Raw genomic sequence first — 20,543 nt, forward strand, 5'->3', positions numbered from 1 at the left:
TGGGGCTCAATCCCAGGGTCCTGGGATCATGACCTGAGCTGAAGGAGACACTTAAATGACTGAGCCATCCAGGTGTCCCTCATAGATGTCCTTTTTCACATTGAAGAAGTTATCTTCTCTTTCAAGTTTATTGAGAATTTTTTTTTATGAATTGGATTTTGTCAAATGCTTTTTCTGCATCTATTGAGATGATTGTGTGGTTTTTATCCTTTATTCTATTTTTTAAAAAGATTTTATTTATTCATTTGACAGAATGAGAGAGAGATCTCTGAGAACACAAGCAGGGGGAGCGGCAAAGGGAGAGGAAAAAGCAGGCTCCTCACTGAGCATAGAGCCTGATGTGGGGTTCAATCCCAGGACCCCCGGAATCATGACCTGAGCTGAAGGCAGACACTTAACCGACTGAGCCACCCAGGTGCCCCTCCTTTATTCTATTAATATGGTATATTAACATTAGTTCATTTTATAATATTAAACGATCTTTACATTCCTGGTTTGAATGCCATTTGATCAGAGTGTATAATCCTGGATTCAGGATCAATCTGACTTTGGAAGAAATGCAGAAATTAGTCAAGTGAAGTGGTCTCTACAAAATCTTGTTGGTTTTAATGATATTCTTAAAAAATTAGAAAGGTCAACTATGAGTATCTTTTATCATTAGGACCAGTAACCCAAAAGACTGAAAGCAGTTCTAGTGAGTATAATCTATGTTGCAACTATCAATGTAGAATGTGTTTTGAAACTATGCATTCTTCTAATGTTATACAAATATTTTATTAACCTGGATAAGGAGGAGTCAATTCAATTTGTGAAACCTTCTAATTCATTTTTTTTTTAAAGATTTTATTTATTTGAGAGAGAGAGAAAGGGAGGGAGAGAGTGAGCAGGGGGAGGGGCAGAGGCAGAGGGAAAGAATCTCAAGCAGACTCCATGCTGAGCGTGGAGCCGGATGCAGGCAGGGCTTGATCCCACAACCATGAGATCATGACCTGAGCCGAAATCAAGAGTTGGACACTCAACTGACTGAGCCACCCAGGTGCCCCTTCTTATTCATTTCTTAATGGTATCCTTTGAGACCATTAGTCATTTTATTTCATTACTACAATTATAGGCTCAAAGTCTTACAACCTTTCTGAAAGACAAAAACTCAGAAAATTCAAACTGTGCAATTTTAATATCTAGCTTTTGTTTTGAACAGTGAACATAATGGATTTATCCCCGCTTTCATCTTTTTCTTTCAAAATGAGTTTGAAAAGATCTTTCTCTTCTTTACAAGCTAGAAAGTATCCTTTGTACAACGAAGACTCAAATTGTATCTTATCGTCATGTCCTGGAACACTTCTCTGAAAGAATACGATGTCATTTCCTTCATCGTTGATACTATCGGGAGGACACATTTCCTAGAGAGAGAAAAAAAAGATGATTTAATTTTTTAAGGACATGAACAATTTGAATATGTGTGGTTTATTTTGAAGTATATTACTGCACAGAACTAAAGAAGTTTTTATTCTCAAGAGTCAAACAAACAAACCTTTTAATATAAGAATACTGATCTCCTCTCCCTCTTTTTTTTTTAAATTTTATTTTATTATGTTATGTTAGTCACCATACAGTACATCATTAGTTTTTGATGTAGTGTTCCATGATTCATTGTTTGCGTATAACACCCAGTGCTCCATGCAGTACGTGCCTCTTTAATACCCATCACCGGGCTAACGCATCCCCCCACCCCCTCACCTCTAAAACCCTGTGAATTGTGTAAGACTGATGAATCCTCTCCCTCTTAATTCCAAATCTATTCTCCCTGTTTACTCTGGCTTTTCCCACCGTTGAATGCACGTTCAGGTTTAGGCCTGTAGTTTCTCCCAATTTACCCATCGGATAGCTTCCTTTTCTCCTCTCCCCCAATTGGAGTCCATATCTGGTCAAGATGAAGTAGAGTTCCAGCAGAGACCACGTGTTTGTGCTAAGGTCAGTTCCTGTCTTCTTCAACCATTCACAGCTAAAGACATTGATGAGCTAGGCTAGGCAAAGGCTAGCTCTTGTTTCTGAGCCAAATGTGAGAGAGGCAGAAAGTGGCAGGCATCTCAGCTTCTTTCTTCCTTGAGCAGAGCCTGGGACTGAAACGTGCTGTAAATAGACCCACTGCTTGTCCTACGGCCATGTCCTGGGTTCCAGTGTAGCCCTGCTTATTGGCTTAGACAGCACTTTTCTCTGTCAAGCACTCTAGTCCCATAGTAGTTCTGAATTTCTATCCTGAAATTGGCTGGGCTCTGCTCTGAACCAAATGCTGATTCCTATATCCTTCAGCCCCAGCATAGGGTTTTCTCAAGGATAGCTAGACCACAGGAAACTGTTGGTCACCCAACTGACTGTACTGCCTGCACTTTTCCTATTATTGCATCATACCTACTTTTCAGGATGGACTAGAAAATGTAAAGACCACCTGAGGTTCTTTCCATGTTAATCCCAGAGCCAGCAGACTTTTTTTTTTTTTTTTTGAGCTTAATTTTGACCCCCGGTAGCAAAGATTACCATGATCCTGTCTAAGGACTGATGGAGAGACCTCCAGACACAAAATAGCATTCTAGCATCCTCCCAAGATGCCTGAAAGAACCTGGGTGGGGGGTACCTCCAAACTTCTCAAACACTTGTGGAATTTATAGTCCTAACTCTTGACCTTTGTCCTTTATCAACAAGTGAAGAGTTCTGAAATGATGAGAGTATAAACTAGTTCACCCCAGCTCATCTGCAGCTGTCTACAATATACCAGAATTTAGGGAGACTCCAAGCCGGGGGAGCCAATTTGCGACTAAGCTAAAGTCTAATGTATAAGTGATAAGTCATCCTTAGCTAAAACTTCAAAAGCTCTAGAAATACTAGAGCGAGATAAACTTTTTACTTCAAACCTAGTGTGGAAAGTTATAGTTGAAAGTGGAGGTGTGGATAGGTAGAATAAGTGATCTCTAACTAGTTCAGTGTCCTATTTCAGAACAGAGGCAAGGAAATCTTGGGGCAGTAGCTCTCCTTGGCTTTAGTGTTAACTATTGACAGTCCTCATAGGGAAGATACACAACAAGTGGATGTGGAAACAATCCCAGTGACCTTGGGAAACCCTCAACTTGGAAAGCCCTACCTGGCAAAACTTGAGTCTCCAAGGGCCTAAGGTATTTTTTACATCAGGAGGGGTTGAATCTGAACCCAGGGGAAGGTAAGCTTGACCTAACATCTGTTAGTTTGGTCCTCTCCCCAGTAAGTCTGAGAGAACTTAAAAATAACTACATAAATGGGGGCGCCTGGGTGGCTCAGTCGTTTAAGCGTCTGACTCTTGATCTCAGCTTGAGTCTTGATCTCAGGGTTCAAGCCCCATATTAAAATTTATTTATTTAAAAAAATAAATAAGAAAATAACATATATCAATTGAAAGCTGAAGGATGTAGCCAAGACTTAGGCTAAGAAGCAGGGACAAAATAATTAAGGATTAAAATACCATAATTTACAAAGTAGAAGGCTTACAGAAGGATATTTAACTTCATTCTGTATGGCAGGACTCATTCTAGAAATTCACATGCCATTCTTTAATATACATGATAATTCATGTCTGTACTCTATATTCTTACTTTATCTATAGGTTGATTATTCAGAAGACTCGGGTTCTGAAACAAGTCTTGTGCCCGTTCCTCCCTACAACAGGCTCAGAAAAACCATGATGTCATTGCAATAAGTTAGAGAGTCTGACAATTTTTAGTAACTATCCATATTAAGGCTTCTCTGCTTCTTGCTATTTTTGTTCTAGATAAAAGCTAGGACTGAGGATATTTGGGTTTTTAAATTTTGCACAAAAATATGACTAAAACAAGTCAGTCTTACCTTAAAGGAAATAGTTTTGTTCTTACAGGAGAGAGTAGACATTCTCCTACACTTCACAGAGATGGTTACTGCCAGACCTCTAGTGAGGCTATCTTTATACATATATATGATAAATACAGTATGGGGTGCGTTATCTGAAACAAACATTAATAAATGAGAACACTAGTTAGAAGTTTTGCAAATCAGTATTTATGGAAATTAGCCTAAGGATAATCCTTAATAAACCCATTATCATTACTCTGAGATTCAGCCTGTTAAATAGGTGCCCTCAGATTCTTTAAAACACACTCACAATATGTATTATAACACAAATGCTTCAACTTTTTGAGTGTTTTACAGATACTCTGAGTTCATTAAAAGATTGTTTTTAACTTCTAAATGCTAAATAGAACATTTAAAGTATCTGTTAAGGTAAAAATTTAGTTTTTTTTTTTCAAAAGTGCACTTCACTGTTTCAACTCTGCCTCAACTCTGATTTGGAATTCAAACCTTGGAAGGCACAGTAAACTGATTCACTTTATAAGGCACTCTAAATTTCTGGGGTAAGACAGACTTACTTGAAATGCTTGTGTATTTATTTTTAATTTTGAGTTTCGAAAATGCCATCAGCAATTTCAGCTATGAGCAGCAGGTATCAAGGATCCATTTGAGATCCTATATAGTTAATGCAATTACAGTGAAGGGATTGGTGACCCACATGTAGGCAATGTCTTTATTGCATCAGTTTTTCACCCCAGCTAAAAAAATGTGGGCTACCCTGTCAAGTTTCTTGTGAGTGAAGTTGTTACTACTCTTAGGACTTTTCATCTGAGGATTAGGTCTATCACAGAAAAACAGAGATAGTTAAATGGAATGAGAAGAAGTAGCAGCTTGTCACTTTTATGTTACAAATATATATTAAAAAAATAATACCTGTACAGTCAGAATCAGGCATATCCTCAAACACGGGTTGATTTTCCTGGTTAACGAAGAGAACTTGGTCGTTCAAATTTCGTATGATTGAGATTTTAGGTTCAAGCTTGCCAAAGTAATCTGTTTCCAGGTTGTCTACAATGCACATTAAATTTCATTTAAAAATACATTTTTCCCTCTAAATTTACAAATAAGCATACTATATATTTCAGTTTTCAATAGCTACTAATCATAATCTTCTGGTACATAAGCAGCTAGGGCAACATTGCACGGTGTTTTTTAACCCACTTCCAAGAGCACAGCCAGTTCTTGTTATCACCCAGAACTACTTTTCCTCTACAGTATTATATTCAAATATCCTATTTTCCAACCACTGTCTCCCATCCTTTTACTTTCTTAAGCTTTTCCTCTACTTCAGAGCCTCCTGCCTCTTACATTTTCTCCGTCTAACCTCTTCCTGTCCTCCCTTTCTTCTCTATGCAGCCTGGACCTCACGGCTCATCATTTTATCCACCTTTTTGCCAGAATCTTAAATCCCGAATTTATTTATCTGCCTACTACAAAATCCCCAAACTTGGCTGCTGAGTCTTGCTGGTGAATAATTATACATATGTACAAGTTGGTGCCATCACAAATTCACCGATTGTCAATACTTCCTTTCTGTTACACTTCAGTATTCTTCCGTAGTCCAGAGCTGCAATTCCAAACCTTCTCCTGTCTCCTAGGGATCTCTACATTGTCACCTCTGCTTTCGCTTTCAGCAAATGATTTCCTGCCACTCCACTTAGAAATGTAACTGTGGCAGCCCCTGCTATTTCCTCTATGCCTCTTGTCCCAAGAGGAAATGTGGAAAAGTTGCCCCTTTTGGTGTCCAGAGCTAACCCCATCTGTGCTCTGTATGTATCTTCTACTGAAACCTGGATTTACCAATCATCCCCTCTCTTCTATCAACCAGCCGTTCTATTCCTGGATCTTATTCTAAAGAAACAATCAGGCAAATTTGTAAATATTTCACTACACAAATGCTTATAGGAGCATTGTTAATAATAGCAACAAACTGGAAACAACTCAAATGCCATCAATTGGGGATTGACCAAAAACATTTTGATAGGCCCTTACTATGGAAGATCACAGATTGAATATAACTGTAATTATTCATTGCCATGGAAAGATATGCATGTGAATTTAAACTAGAAAAAGAATCTTAGGTATAGTATAACATATACTGAAAGATGTATAGGAATATTGCATCAAAATGATAGCAATGATTATTTCTGGGTTATTTTCATGCTTTTATTTTTCTTATTGTTCTTAGCTTAATTGCCTAAAATTATTTGCAATAAACATTATTTTTATAAGAAAAACATAAAGCTCTTTTCACTTTGAGATTTAAAATTTCTCTATCAACCATATTCCACTCTGTAGCTGGCCTTGTTTCTCTCTTCCTTTTAATAACCATGCTTCTGGCAAGAATTGTCTGTATCACTTCCTTACCATTCACTCTTCTACTAATTGCTGTCTGCATCTGCCTCCATTTCTTTTTCTTTTTTCTTTTTTTTTTAAGATTTTATTTATTTATTTGATAGAGAGTGAGAGAGAGCATGAGCTGGGGGAGAGGCAGATGGAAAGGGAGAGGGAGACTCCTGGCTGAGCAGGGAGCCCGACCCGGGGCTCCATCCCAGGACCCTGGGATCATGATCTGAGCCGAAGGCAGACACTTAACCCACGGAGCCACCCATTTCTCCCCTCTGCCTCCATTTCTCCATTAAACTGCTTTCACTGAGGTCACCAAATTCCCTGTTGCTAAATGTAATAGAGCTTTCCAGCCCTTGGTGTTCAAGGCTGCAAAATCCAACAGGCTACCTTTTACCTCCAGCTTGAAAGGCTCTCCTGGGATTCCATGACATTCTCTTGGTTTTTCTCCTTCCTCTTTGGTTACTCTGCTCTGTTCTTTATTAGCTTCTTTTTCTACTGCATCCTTTAAATGTAGGTATTTCCTCAGAGTTTAGTCACTGACTCTTACTTTCTCCCTTTACACATTTCCTCTGATTTGTCTTTTTATTCCTGTAGCTTCAGATGCCATTTCTATACATAAGCCTCCTACATCTATATAACCAGCCCAAATTTTCATCCCGAGCTCTGAACTATATGTCCAAGGGTCTACTGGACATTTCCACTACGATGTCCCACAGATAAGAACCAAAACTAAATTTATGTCTTCCTCTTTGCTCTGCATACCTCTTTACCCTGCTCTTCCTCTTGTGTTTCCTACAAATTGCCTAAGTGAAAAAATGTAGCCATTATCTCTTCTGTCTTTCTCTCCATCTCATTCTAAATCCAGCCCCAATCATGTCCTGTTGATTCTTCCAAATATGTCTAAAATCCCTCCACAGCTCTTCATTGGCACCCACTGTGCCTACCTTAATCCGTGTCACCGTCATTTCTTACATGGACTGCAATAATAGCCTCTTAATTGGCATCCCCCCCTTCTGTCACACATCAGTTCTTTACACTGAAGTCAGAAGGAATTATAATTCAATTTTAATTAAGTTAAAATTCAGAGAGATGATCATTTATCTCTGAATTTTAATGAGGTGCATGGCTACACAGAATAAAGATCATATTTTCAGATTTCCTCGAAGTTGGTGTGGCCACATGACTAAATTCTAATGGATGGAATGAGTGCAGTTGATGTGTATGACTTCCAAGTGGAGCCTCTAAAAGAAATGGGGCTGTCTTCCTCTTACTTTGAACCCTTTCTTGCTAGCTGGGATATGGACCCAGGAAGTGTGGTAATGCTTTTCAAGTATGTGAATGAGTTCAACAGCTTAGGGATGCTGGAATAACAAGAGAGAAGAAACTTGAGATCCCAACATCATCAGGCAGTATCTAGCCATGCTAATGCTGAACTACCTACTTGGTCTTGTGTTTGACAGAAACATTTTCTATCTTATTCAGTTACTATATTTTTGGATCACTTTGTTACAGCAAACTACTCTGTATTCCAGATCATATAAATTGTGCTTAATGAGTCCCCATTATCCCAAAGATAAGATCCAAATTCCCTATCTTGGAATAAGAGAACCTTCTTTATCTGCGCCCTATTTATCATTCTTCTCACACCATTCTCCTACTCCCATTCTGAGTTACTTTTAATTCCCCATAGGTGCCATGCTTTCTTTCATATCTTGGCCTTTGCATGTGGTCTTCTCCCTGCCTAGAATACTTTCTCTTGGCTAACTCCTATTCACTCTTCAAATCTGTCCCTCCTTCAAAGTGCCCTCCCAGAATCTACTGGACTGAATTAGGGGCCCCTTCCATGTGCTCCCATAGCATCCTGTGCCTTTGTTAACACTTGACATACCATAGTCCATTTGCCTTCCTGATGTGCCTGCTTCTTCCTGTAAGAGCCATGTTTTGTTCACCATTGTATCCTACTGTTTAACATAGCACCTGGGATACAGATGCCAATATGTATTGAATTAAATAAATGGAGAGTAGGACAGTCTTTAAGAAGCATGAGGAGTTATATGTCATTTATATCTCAATAAAGCTGGGGGGATAAAAGAAACATGAAAAAATAGTATTTTTTCAAAAAAGTTGCTATCTTCTATTTCTAGTCCAGTAAGGATCACCTTAAGAATGGGAAAAGTGATATTTTTAAGGAAAAGTATGAGAAACTAATGGCCTTTCATAATCTGGGGGCCTGTTAGAGGATCACAGGCCAGACTTGGGTATGATCCTACCTGAATGCCAGGCCAAGGACTGGGTGCATCCACATCTTAATAAGACTCAATGACTCAGCCTCATAGTTCTGCTTGCTCTCCCCTTCCCCATCTCCTCTATTTCCAGAATTCCCTATACCCTGGGAGCCTCCCAGGCTTCTTCCCAAAGCATTTCTGAGAGAGGGGGTTGAAGAAGGAGGAATCTCTTGATTTTGGACAGTTCTCATGCTTCACTCCCCTTTTCCTCCAGAGAATCCATAACTTCCTGCTAATCTCAGGATCTGTATAACAGATAATCTACTTTGTAGATTCTAAGAGCTGGAGAATTTCCTAAGGTGTAGAGAGAAGCATATTTTGCTAGAGGTTCTTCTCTGTATCTCTTAGGGTCACCTTTATTCCAAGGCTGTGCTATCGAGTCCACATTCCTTTGTGGGAAGATTCACTTCTCAAATATACTGGTACTAGCTTCTCTCAGCTAAGAGTGGTGATATGGACGTGTCTGAGAGATGCTTACTAAAGTAGTTACTTATTTTACAAAGAAAGAGAAATAAATTTATACTTTACCATCATTTTCAGCTAAAGGGGAAAAAAGAGAAACAAAATATGTTGAATTCTATATTTCAATTCAGAATATCTTTTACCCTACCATTTCATTACTCTCCTGTCACTCCCCAATATTTAACCACTATCTTACCAGTGATAGCTTTTGTGGGCCTCCATCAGAAATATTATATAATCATCCCAAAGGTCCCATAAAATGAAGCTCATTAGACTTAGTGTGTTCACAGGTAAATGAGATAAAAAACCTATATCCCAGGTTTATAAATTTGAATTTTCAGTTAAAAGGAAATTTTATAAAATGATAGATTTACTCTTAAGTTTATTGTTTAAATGGAAAGTCACCTAGGGACTTTCTTTTCTTTTTTAGATTATTTATTTATTTATTTGACACAGAGAGAGAACACAAGCAGGGGGAGTGGGAGAGGGAGAGGCAGGCAGGGAGCCTGATGCGGGGCTCGATCCCAGGGCCCTGGGACCATGATCCGAGCCGAAGGCAGATGCCTAATGACTGAGCCACCCAGGCGCCCCACCTAGGGACTTTCTATGAAGCTGTCAAATGAAGCCAGCCTTTCAAGTGAAGCCAAACTGCCCATCGAAGATTAATCATTAGAATCTGTTTTTATTTGTCAAATATTTTTACATGAAATGGTATAACTCACTCACAGAACTCTAGATGTAAGGTATTTCTTATGTGATTTACCAGTTTGTTTTGGGAAATTATATTCCCTGAATTACCCAATTTTGTGGGATTTTCATGATGTGCACCTGAAGCCACCTTATGAGTTGGCTACTGTTAACTAAAGAGCCAGGACATGTGGTGGGACGAGGTGCTAGGATACTGGACATATTATGGTTAATTTCTATTCTCCCCAGAGAATAGTGTCATTAGTATTACAGTGGAATTTGGTGACAAAAAAGAGGCACTTAATAGTTCACTTCACAACATCTTTTCTAGCTGCATACATTTATCTGAACCCTTATTTGGTCTATTGCTTTAGGCTTACCTTTAAAGTAAAGCATATTGTCAATAAATTTCATTTCCACAAAGTTGATGCAATTGTCTTTTCCTGGGTTAGCAGCCATCTTTATTCCTAATGAAAGCAAATCATCATCTGTGAAAAGGTAGTGGTTGTTCCATTTACACAAAAAGAATCTTTTACTACTTACTGCCTTGTACTACTCCAAATTCAGAAGTCAGTGTATCACCCAATATGCCGATGAACACTTTAGACATTTAATAAATGCTTGGGTCTTCAGCTTATGAATACACATGTTCAGATGTTCTCTTACAAACCATCAGATATTTGGAATCTAGAAAGCATCTTCTCATAAAACAGAGTTATAAAGGGTGGATAAGTCGTCCACTAATGAACTGAAATATTGTCTTAGTATCTTGGGGGAAATGTATTATCAATATAAATATAGAATGCCTGTCATTTAACTATGAATAGGCTCTATCTCTGTCTTTCAACCAATGGGTTCATGTGCATGGGAGATTGAAGGTTTGTAAGTTCATTGTCAAAGTGCTAGAAGTGAGACAATGATAAAAATGGTGTTTCCACTTGGCAGTGAGGGCCGGGTGGTGAGGGTAGTGGTGGGGGGAGGCTGAAGGGTTTGGCATCTGGAGGCCCTCTCTCCCTATGCAGCAGTAGCTTTAGATCTGGAGTTTGGGTTATAGTATGCTTTTTACACAAGTAATACATAAATATACAGTGTTTCTGTAAAAAACAACAACAAATAATAATATAGGATTTGAAAATGTTAAAACTTATTTTTGTTCTTCTCCTCTGCCCCACCCTACTCCATCCCACTCCAATATAGCATGTATCCTTCCAGATCTTTGTCTATGAAGCAGGGATTCTCTATCTGGGAAGTTTGTGATGGGAAAAAAAATACATATTTATTTTCACGAACTTCTAACTGAAATTTAGCAGTTCCTTCCATTATGGTGTAGGAAACAAACGTATTATTAGCAGTACCTGTAATGTCACTAATAAAAATACAGATTTCCTATTGTGTTATCTTGAGATCTTGAAATAGGGTTTATTTATTTTTTTAAAAGATTTTATTTATTTATTTATTTGACAGAGAAACACAGCAAGAGAGGGAATACAAGCAGGGGGAGTGGGAGAGGGAGGAGCAGGCTTCCCGCCGAGCAGGGAGCCCGATGAGGGGCTCGATGCCGGGACCCTGGGATCATGACCTGAGCCAAAGGCAGATGCTTAATGACTGAGCCACCCAGGTGCCCCAAGATCTTGAAATAGGGTTTAAATTCCTTACTACTTTGAAATATACAGAAGTTACTGGTCATACCCGTAGATTTTGTGATTTATGTGTTAATAAAGAAGCACGTGTATACTACATCAAAATTTGTTAATTTTTTTGATAACCCCATTTTGATATAATAGATTTAATGGTATACATGTAAAAACATTATTTTGAGAAGGGGTCCATAAACTTCACTAGATTGTCCATTAGGATCCATGACACAGAAATGATTAAGAGGCTCTACTCCAGAGTTCAGCGGTACCTTGGGTTCCTGAGGGTAGTTATGGTTGGGGCTCTAAGGCAGGTGCTTGGGTCACACTTGTCATTAGTATATATAGGGGTATTTAAGTCCAAGCTCCTAGGTAGAGAACTGACTCAAATATTTTTCTGGCATAGTCTGCTGAGGCCAGATATATATGGTAGAGGAAGCAGGAAATTAAAACTCAGTTAAAAAACTTAATCCAAATTAAGTTAACCCATGACACTTGTCAGTTGGTGGCTATTTAACAGTTTAATCTAGATTCAGTTCCTTATACACATACAAATGTGAATAGTTATCAAATTTATACAGATATATAATATACAAGCATATGAAATAATAGCTAGGGTGGTCTTCTCTACAAACTTTAATATTATGTAATGCACTCATATTTTTGGAAAATAATTTACCTGAGAAGTACTAAGTAGTATGTGCAGGAATTGGATGAAATTACTTATGTTTACTACAGTGAGTAGTCAATGAGTGAATGGATTCAGAGGTCACTGTTACCTTAAAAATAATAATATTACACAACATTTGAAATCATTCATCAGTTAATTATTGAGTATGTACTTTGTGTCAGTAATGGAGCTAGAAAGCTGACAAAACATAATACCTACCCTCCAATTACTCAGAGTCTGGTGAAAGACAAATACATAAACAATTACAGAATGGTATAATGAATGCTGTAAGGGCTGGATTTACGAGATCCTCTGTCTGCCTGGCAGTGCTGAGGAAGACCTCTTAGAGGAACTGATAATTGTGCTGGCTTGTAAGAGAGACAGGCATTTTCAAAGCCAGGAGAAGAGCTTTCCACAAAGAGGGAAAATGTGAGCAAAAGCCAAGAAGCAGGGAATTCTGAGAGAACATGGCTTGTTTGGAGCCTATTACTGTAGTTAATGCAAATGCAGCCCCATTTTACAGGAAGAAAGCATTTCTGAAGATCTCACAAAGTTCAAGATTAACTTTTCCTTGGGAATAAATAGAAAAGTATGTAAAGAGATATCCTTGGAGTACACAAATCTACAACAACCAAAGTGTATTCTTGCTTTCTTTCTTTGTTTCAACTTTCTCAGCATTATAAATAATGCTTTGCATAGTGCTTTCTCCACACATTCTGTCATGGTGGTACTTTGGCCCTTTTACCCTTGTTTTCTTGCATCTGACTGTTTTTCCAACTTATTTATTTGGAGGTGCTTCTCAGCACAAGCAGTAACAATATCCCTCAGCACTTTGATAGCATTGCTGTCAGATATAAAAACATTTAAAATTATGAGAGTAGTGAACATTTAAAAAATAGCATCACAATAACCTGTACATCTCAAGAACTTCTGAGGTATTTAAAGGATAGCCTAGCTTACATAATATCAACGTGGAAATAGCTAATTTTGTCAGGTATAAGAGAAACTTAAATGTGTCAAGAGTGTTAACGGTTCACAACTCACTTAGCCTACCAGCTTTGAAATTATGTCATTCTAGATAAGCTAACTTGGAGGACTTCACATATTTTCATTTTGCCTATAAAGTGAGAGTATTATTTATATTACATGGGTTGATTATGCCTAGTTCAATTCACATAAAATGCAATTTGCAATGTAGTTCAATTTGACAAAAGCTCCCAAAGGAGAGTCAGATTATAAAGGCCTTGCTTAAGTAGGCTAAAGAGTTTGAACTGTTTTTCTGAAAAAATACTGACTTTCTTTAAGTAGGAGGAAGACATGGTCAAATTTATGTTTTAAAAAGCTCGCCCTGGCAGCAGTGTAGAGAATGGATTCTATGGGCAAGACTGGACAGAGGCCAGAAAACAACCTCAGAAGCAGTTTTAACAGTTAAGGTAACAGTTGATGAAGATGTAAACTAAGGTGGTGGCTATGGGGATGAAAGGAGACTTAACAGCAGGAGTTTTTAGCTGATTGGTTGTAGATCAAATGGAAGAAGGAGGAACTGCAGGTGAGTTCAAAGTTGCTGGCTTGGGCAATTTGTTGAGTGGTTACCTCATTATAACTAAGAAAAAGGAGAATGACAGGCTTGAGTGGAAAATGCATTCAATTTTGCAAATCTCAGAGAGAAGTGTCACAGAAGGCAAGATCGAAGCTGCAGAGCCCACAAGCTCAAACTTGTTCATTGAATTTGGCAGTTAGGAAGTTAGGGAATAGAAGAGTTTGGGGAATGTGGAGGGAGTAGAGGCACGCTGACAAAAATCTAGGGCAGCATGGGGTGGGGCAGGATGGGGGGGCAGGTAAGACAGCAAATACAAACTATTCTTTTAGGGAGTTCGGCCATAAAGTGTAGAGAGAGGGTGGTAGTTAGGTTGGGGGGTGGTATATAACTTGCAAATTTCAGTTTCTGGCTCCAGACCCACAGTCCACCTGCAGGATATACTAATGAATTACTTTCCAAAACATGCCCAAGTAACTTGTCCCAAACGGAAACCTAGGAGTCCTCGATTCCTTTATCTAAACTGTCTCATAAATACTGTAGATTATAACTCAGAAATGTCTCTAGAATTTGGTATCTTCTCTCCGTCTCCACCAGTACTGTTTTTTAAAATTAATTATTTAATTAATTTTACTGACTAATCCAGTTCTTTTTTAAAAATTTAAATTCAATTAATTAACATATAGTGTATTATTAGTTTCAGAAGTAGAGTTTAGTGATTCATCAGTTGCATATAACACCCAGTGCTCATTACATCACGTGCCCTCTTTAATGTCCATCACCCAGTTATCCCATCCCCCCACCCAGCAACCCTTAGTTTGTTTCCTAGAGTTAAGTCTCTTAAGGATCGTCTCCCTCTCTGATTTTGTCTTATTTTATTTTTCCTTCCTTCCCCTGTGATCCTGTTTTGTTTCTTAAATTCTACATATGAATAAAATCATATGATAATTGTCTTTCTCTGATTGACTTATTTCACTTAGCATAATACCCTCTAGTTCCATCCATGTCATTGCAAATGGTAAGATTTCATTTTTTTTTTATGGCTGAGTAATATTCCACTGTATATATACCACATCTTCTTTCTCCATTCATCTGTCAGTGGACATCTTGGCTCTTTCCACAGTTTGGCTATTGTGGACATGGCTGCTATAAACACTGGGGTGCACGTACCCCTTTGGATCACTACATTTGTATCTTTGGGGTAAATACCCAGTAGTGCAATTGCTGGGTCATAGGGTAGCTCTATTTTTAACTTGAGGAACCTCCCCATACTGTTCTCCAGAATGACTGTACCAGTTTGCATTCCCACCAGCAGTGTAAGAGGGTTCCCCTTTTTCTGCATCCTCGCCAACATCTGTTGTTTCCTGACTTGTTAATTTTAGCCATACTGACTACCCACCAGCACTGTTTTAAATTCAGCCCTCATCACTTCCGGTATCTTCTATTTTAATACCCTTGACTTGGTTTTCTTGCTTCCAGACTCTCCCGGGCTACATATTGTTGCCAGTGTCATTTCTCCTGTCAGGCCGTAACTTCCCTGCTTTTGTTGCCTGCCAAGCCCTTCATTCTTCATCTTTTAAGTCCTCATTCAACATTTTCTCTAGGGAAGCCTCCGTGACTCCTCTGTTCCTACCTAATCATTCTCTCCTCAGTGGCCCCCTCTACCTGCCCCTATTTATGCTTCTCAAATAGCTCTTACTATGCTGAATAAGATTATTTTGATTACAAATAGGTCTGCCCAGCTTCCATCTGAGTTTCTTTACGATGAATTGTCGTTTTTTTCTTAAATCTTCAACACCTGGAAAGAAGCTTATATACAGCAGGAGTTCAATAAATGTTAAATGAATAAACGTTTGTGATAATAAACTGTGTTGCCATGACAACAGTGTATAAAGGGACTGGTAGAAAATTTTCTGTCTTAAAACCTTCACTCCATCTGAAAGCCAATGAGAAGGAGAAGGAAAATGAGGAAAATCCGAAACACATTTCATTTATTTTTTAAGATTTTATTTATTTATTTATTTATTTATTTATTTATTTATTTATTTATTTATTTGAGAGAGAGAGATTGGGAGAGAGAGAGCGTGGGGAGAGGAACAGAGGGGGAGGGAGAGGGAAGGGAGAGAATCCCAAGCAGACCCCATGCTGAGCGTGGAACCCTATAGGGGGGCTGGATCTCACAACCCTGAGATCATGACCTGAGCCAAAAGGAAGAGTCAGATGCTTAACCCATGGAGCCACCCAGGTGCCCCTGAAACATATTTTATTTAATTTATTTTTTAAAGATTTTATTTGTTTATTTGACAGAGAGAGATAACGAGAGCAGGAACACAAGTGGGGGGAGTGGGAGAGGAAGAAGCAGGCTCCCCGCTGAGCAGGGAGCCTGATGTGGGGCTCGATCCCAGGACCCTGGGATCATAACCTGAGCTGAAGGCAGATGCCTTAACGACTGAGCCACGCAGGCAGGCCTGAAACATATTTTAAAAAATAGAGTTTCTCCAATATTCTCCCTCTTTCATTTTTTTCTCTAGTGGTTTCTTTTTTATTTCATGTGAGTGTTTATTTTCTTACCACTCTTTTTGTTAGATATCAGTACATCTACGATTGTAAGTGTTGTGCCCCTTTTCACTCCTCCCCTCAATTTTCCTCTTTTGCTTTATCATCCGTGTTCCTTTGCTTTCTTAACTCTAGTCTATGAAAATTATAGTTCCCATTAGATAGGATGCTTTGACTATTTCATCTAAAATTCTCAGATTATTGAGTTTTTCTTCTTTTAAAGTTACAAACCGCCTCAGAACCATCCTCCTGGGAATATGCAGTGGCAATTGGTTCTTTGAAACAAAAACAGTTTTAGTTATACAAGACTTGGAAACTAGCCAAAGGCTAGTGAATGGTAGAAAATCATGATGGAAATTAGGTCACAAGCTTTGCAATCTTCCTGGGGCAAGTCACTTAATATTGAGGGTCTCAGTTTCCTCATTTGAACAAAGAGGAAGTTAAATGGTTAACTTTTCAGGTCTTAACCAGCTCCAGCATTCTGTAATTCTAGATTCTAGGTAAGGCTGCAAAGAGAGAACCATTTATAATGTGGCAAATATCCTCATAACCACTTTCTTGTAATTCTAACACATGTATTGATTGAATATTTACTGTATAGCCAGCATTGTTAAGCCATAGGAGTTTAAAAACATACAATTAGATTGAAAGTAAAAGTGTCTTGAATTTGAAAAGCAATCATGTTTATCCTTGCTGTGGAATTACAATTCTGTGGCGTAGGCATGGGATGAAATGAGGAAGCATATTACCTAATTCCCTAAAATCATGTATGTAGTCATCTTTTTTTTTTTTAAGGTTTTATTTATTTATTTTGAGAGAGAGAGAGTGAGCACGAGCGGAGTGAGGGGTAGAGGGAGAAGCAGACTCCCTGCTGAGTAGGGAGCCCAATGCCAGGCTTGATCGCAGGACTCCGGCATCGAGATGGGAGCCAAAGGCAGACGCTTAACCGACTGAACTGCCCAGGCACTCCCACAGTTATCTTAATAGCAGCAAGATCAAAACCTAACTATTCAGTTCTAGAAATCCTTTTGTTCTTGAAAATGTTGCCATTTAAAAAAAGGAAAGGAAGAAAGAAAATGTTGCCATTTTATGAATATATACATGTGGGTATGGCAGAGGTGGGATGGAAGAAGACCTAGGCAAATTTAGGTAGTTAATGGTAAAAGGTGTATATGTAATCAACGGCTAAATACAGACTCAAAGGAAACAGCCAAAATGGAACAGATGTAGTTGGAATGGCCTTGTGTGAAAATGAGAACTGAATTTTTTTTAAAGATTTTATTTATTTGACAGAGACAGAGAGCACAAGCAGGGGGAGCAGCAGGCAGAGGAGAGGGAGAAGCAGGCTCCCCGAGGAGCAGGGAGCCCGACACGGGGCTCATGACCTGAGCCGAAGGCAGTCACTTAACCAACCGATCCACCCAGGTGCCCCAGGAGAATTGAATTTAACTTTAAGGAATGCTTAAGATTTGAATGGAGGAAAGGGAGATGGAAGAACATTTATGTGACCATTAAAACAATGTTGTGGTGGAGGGTGGACTGAATGGAGCCATTTTTTGGACTGTAGTGGCACAATCCTGTTGTCCTGCAGTGAACTCAAGGTAGGGTGGGGTTAGAGAGGGCTTTAGAAGTCACTAGAAGAATGTGAATTTATCTATCTATTTATGTATCTACCTACTTAAAGTTTATTTACTTTTCTTAGAAATCTCTACACCCAATGTGGGGCTCAAACTCAAGATCCCCAGATCAAGGGTTGCATGCTCTTCTGACTGAGCCAGCCAGGCACCCCCGAAGAATGTGAATTTAAACTCACAGGCCATAGGAATGCAGATTACTGAGCAAGTGCATTATGAAAAAAATAGGGATAGGCTATGACACTACTAAGAATTCATGTAGGAATTCACATAAGAATTCATAATATTCATGTAGGGATATTATGAACAAGTCAGGTTAAAAAAGATGTTGTGGAGGAAGATTTAATAGAACTCGAAATAGCTGATGTAGGCAAAAAGAAAAGAGGAGTTTAAGGGGGGGTCCTAACTTTTGTTATTCATACTTCAAAATAGAGATGTTTATTCAGTCCTTTCCTTCTTTTATGAAATAAAATTCTCCTGGGGAATGCTATAATTTTGTACAACTGTAGCCCGGCTAAGGGTGTTGATGCAGATTCCATCAAGATTATCAATCTTTGGTAAAATTTTTTGTTTGCTTTTAGAATCATGGATTCAGAGTGGAGATTCCCTTTGAAGAGGAGCTTACTTATTTTATCGTTTTATTTTATTTTATTTTACCTTATGGTTTTATTTATTTATTTGAGAGAGAAAGGACGAGCAAGGAGAAGGGGCAGAGGGAGATGGAAAAGCAGACTCCCAGTTGAGTAGGGAGCCCCCCTCCTGAGCAGGGAACCCGATGTGGGACTGGATCCCAGAACCCCGAGATCATGACCTGAGCCAAAGGCAGACGCTTAACTGACTGAGCCACCCAGGTGCCCCTACTTTATTGTTTTAAAGCAGCGATTCTCAAGGGGTTCATGAGGTCAAAGCTATTTTCATAATAATTCCAAGATATAATTTGTCTTTTTCATTCTCATTCTTTCACGAGTATAGAGTACAGTTTACCAGAGGCTACATTCTGTGTGATATCACATAGATTGAATGCAGAAGCAGATAGAAATGCAGCTGTCTCTATTAAGCCAGATATTAAAGAGATTTGTAAAAATGAAAAACAATGTCACTCTTCAGAGTAGATTTTTAAAAATGTATAGTTATCTATAATTAAAAATGCTATTTATGCTAACCCATGATGTGCTTACTGTTATTTTAAAATAAAGGTCGCTATTTTAAAAATGTCTCAGTTTTAATTTCTAATACAGTAAATGACAGCAATACAGTAAATAACCTAGAGAAACAAAACTTTTTCAGAGTCTTTAGTAATTTTTAGGAATGGAGAGAGGTCACAAGGCCAAACAGTTTGAGAACATTTGCTCAAAAGTGATACACTCCAATGTTGGTTAAAAGAGAAAAAGTTTCCACTCAGACTTTGCTATGTTCCATACACTGTAACTATCTGCCCATCATAGTGGTGTCAGAAGACTGAAATTGCTCTCAAACGCTTTTCTAGCTTACTTACTTCCAAACAAGAATGATATTTCTTACCTGTGCTTGATAGTTTCCTATGAGAGAAAGGGATCTGGAAAGTTTGAGGTCCCTTTCTTTTCCTGAGGCTGTGTAAATGGGAAAAGGTGGCAGTCCCTTCAGCAGCCGAAGCCCGCAGCTAGGAATGCAGAAAGCATCAGAAAACAGAGCGAGCTGGTCGTCAGTTCTAATAGCCATCTGGGGGAGGAGACCAAGCCTCTGGGGGTGGAGACCAGGCGACTGGGAGAAAGGAGGAAGCAGGTGGAGGGAGGAGACTGTTCTGGCACGCCTTGGACTCGCTTTCAAATGTGGGCTCTTTCCTAGGGCAACAGAACTTGAAGTAATGCCAGAGAATATGGGTACTTCTTTTAATGTAAAATCACTATTTTAATGAAATAATTTCTTCTGTAAAAGTTGGAGTTCTGGCCCTTCCAAAGCTTGTGCCTCTTCCAGAAGTACTGTACTTCCTAGCTCCCTTCCTTTTCTAAAGATTCTTTTCTTTCTTTCTTTCTTTTTTTTTTAGACTTACTTATTTTAGAGAGAGAGAGAGCATGGGGAGGGTGCGGATGGAGGGAGAGAATCTCAAGAAGACTCCCCACTGAGCAGGGAGCCCAACGGGTGGGTGGGTGGGGGGCTCGATCTCATGACCCATGAGATCATGACCAGAGCTGAAACCAAGAGTCAGATGCTTAACGGACTAAGCCACCCAGGTGCCCCCCGCCCAAGCCCTTTTAAAAAAGCACCTGCTTGGTCAATTAGAAGCATCTTTTCTCACATTAATCTCTCTCTGTTTTGAGACTTTCTATTCACACTTCAGCACAAAACTTCTTCCTTATCCTGCAGTGCTGAATAATCAGCCCTATTAGAATAACCCCTATAATGTAATAATAGCACCTAAAATGTAACTTTAAAAAAGCAGAGTAAAATATTACAGCCTTGAAAATAATTAGCAGAGGGGCGCCCCGGTGGCTCAGTCGTTAAGCGCCTGCCTTCGGCTCAGGTTATGATCCCAGGGTCCTGGGATCAAGCCTCACACTGGGCTCCTTGCTCAGCAGGAAGCCTGCTTTTCCCTCTCTCACTCCCCCGTTTGTGTTCCTGCTCTCACTATCTCTCTCTCTGTCAAATAAGTAAATAAAATCTTAAAAAAAAAGTTAGAAGGGAATTCACCCACAAAAAAAGAAAGGAAGAAGATAATTAGCAGAAACGAAGTTCCTTGGACATTTTTTTCTTGAACATGTGCTAAATTGTATTACCTTGCTAGCAAGGGAATTAGGAAAGTAACTTTTCGTTTTTGTTTTTTTTTTTTTGCCAGTATAGAGC

General features: G+C 38.9%; 1 protein-coding gene across 2 annotated transcripts; it reads right to left on the reverse strand.

Annotated features, from left to right (window-relative positions):
- Window positions 1–1,064: 1,064 nt before the first annotated feature.
- On the reverse strand, window positions 1,065–19,427 carry IL18 (interleukin 18). Of its 2 annotated transcripts, XM_035008947.1 has the most exons (6): window positions 19,245–19,427; window positions 10,073–10,159; window positions 9,072–9,083; window positions 4,783–4,917; window positions 3,871–4,004; window positions 1,065–1,400 (listed from the first exon to the last, which is right to left on the reverse strand). In XM_035008947.1, exons 2-6 carry the CDS (start codon window positions 10,149–10,151, stop codon window positions 1,179–1,181), a joined length of 582 nt encoding a protein of 193 aa, XP_034864838.1. In that variant the 5' UTR covers window positions 10,152–10,159; window positions 19,245–19,427; the 3' UTR covers window positions 1,065–1,178. The 2 variants fall into 2 exon arrangements, with proteins under 2 accessions (XP_034864838.1, XP_034864839.1); XM_035008948.1 differs by lacking the exon at window positions 9,072–9,083 and having other exon boundaries at window positions 1,101–1,400.
- Window positions 19,428–20,543: the final 1,116 nt, after the last annotated feature.

Source organism: Mirounga leonina, unplaced genomic scaffold (genome assembly GCF_011800145.1).
Source record: "Mirounga leonina isolate KUSES-001 unplaced genomic scaffold, KU_Mleo_1.0 Mir_153, whole genome shotgun sequence".
Classification (NCBI taxonomy): domain Eukaryota; kingdom Metazoa; phylum Chordata; class Mammalia; order Carnivora; family Phocidae; genus Mirounga; species Mirounga leonina.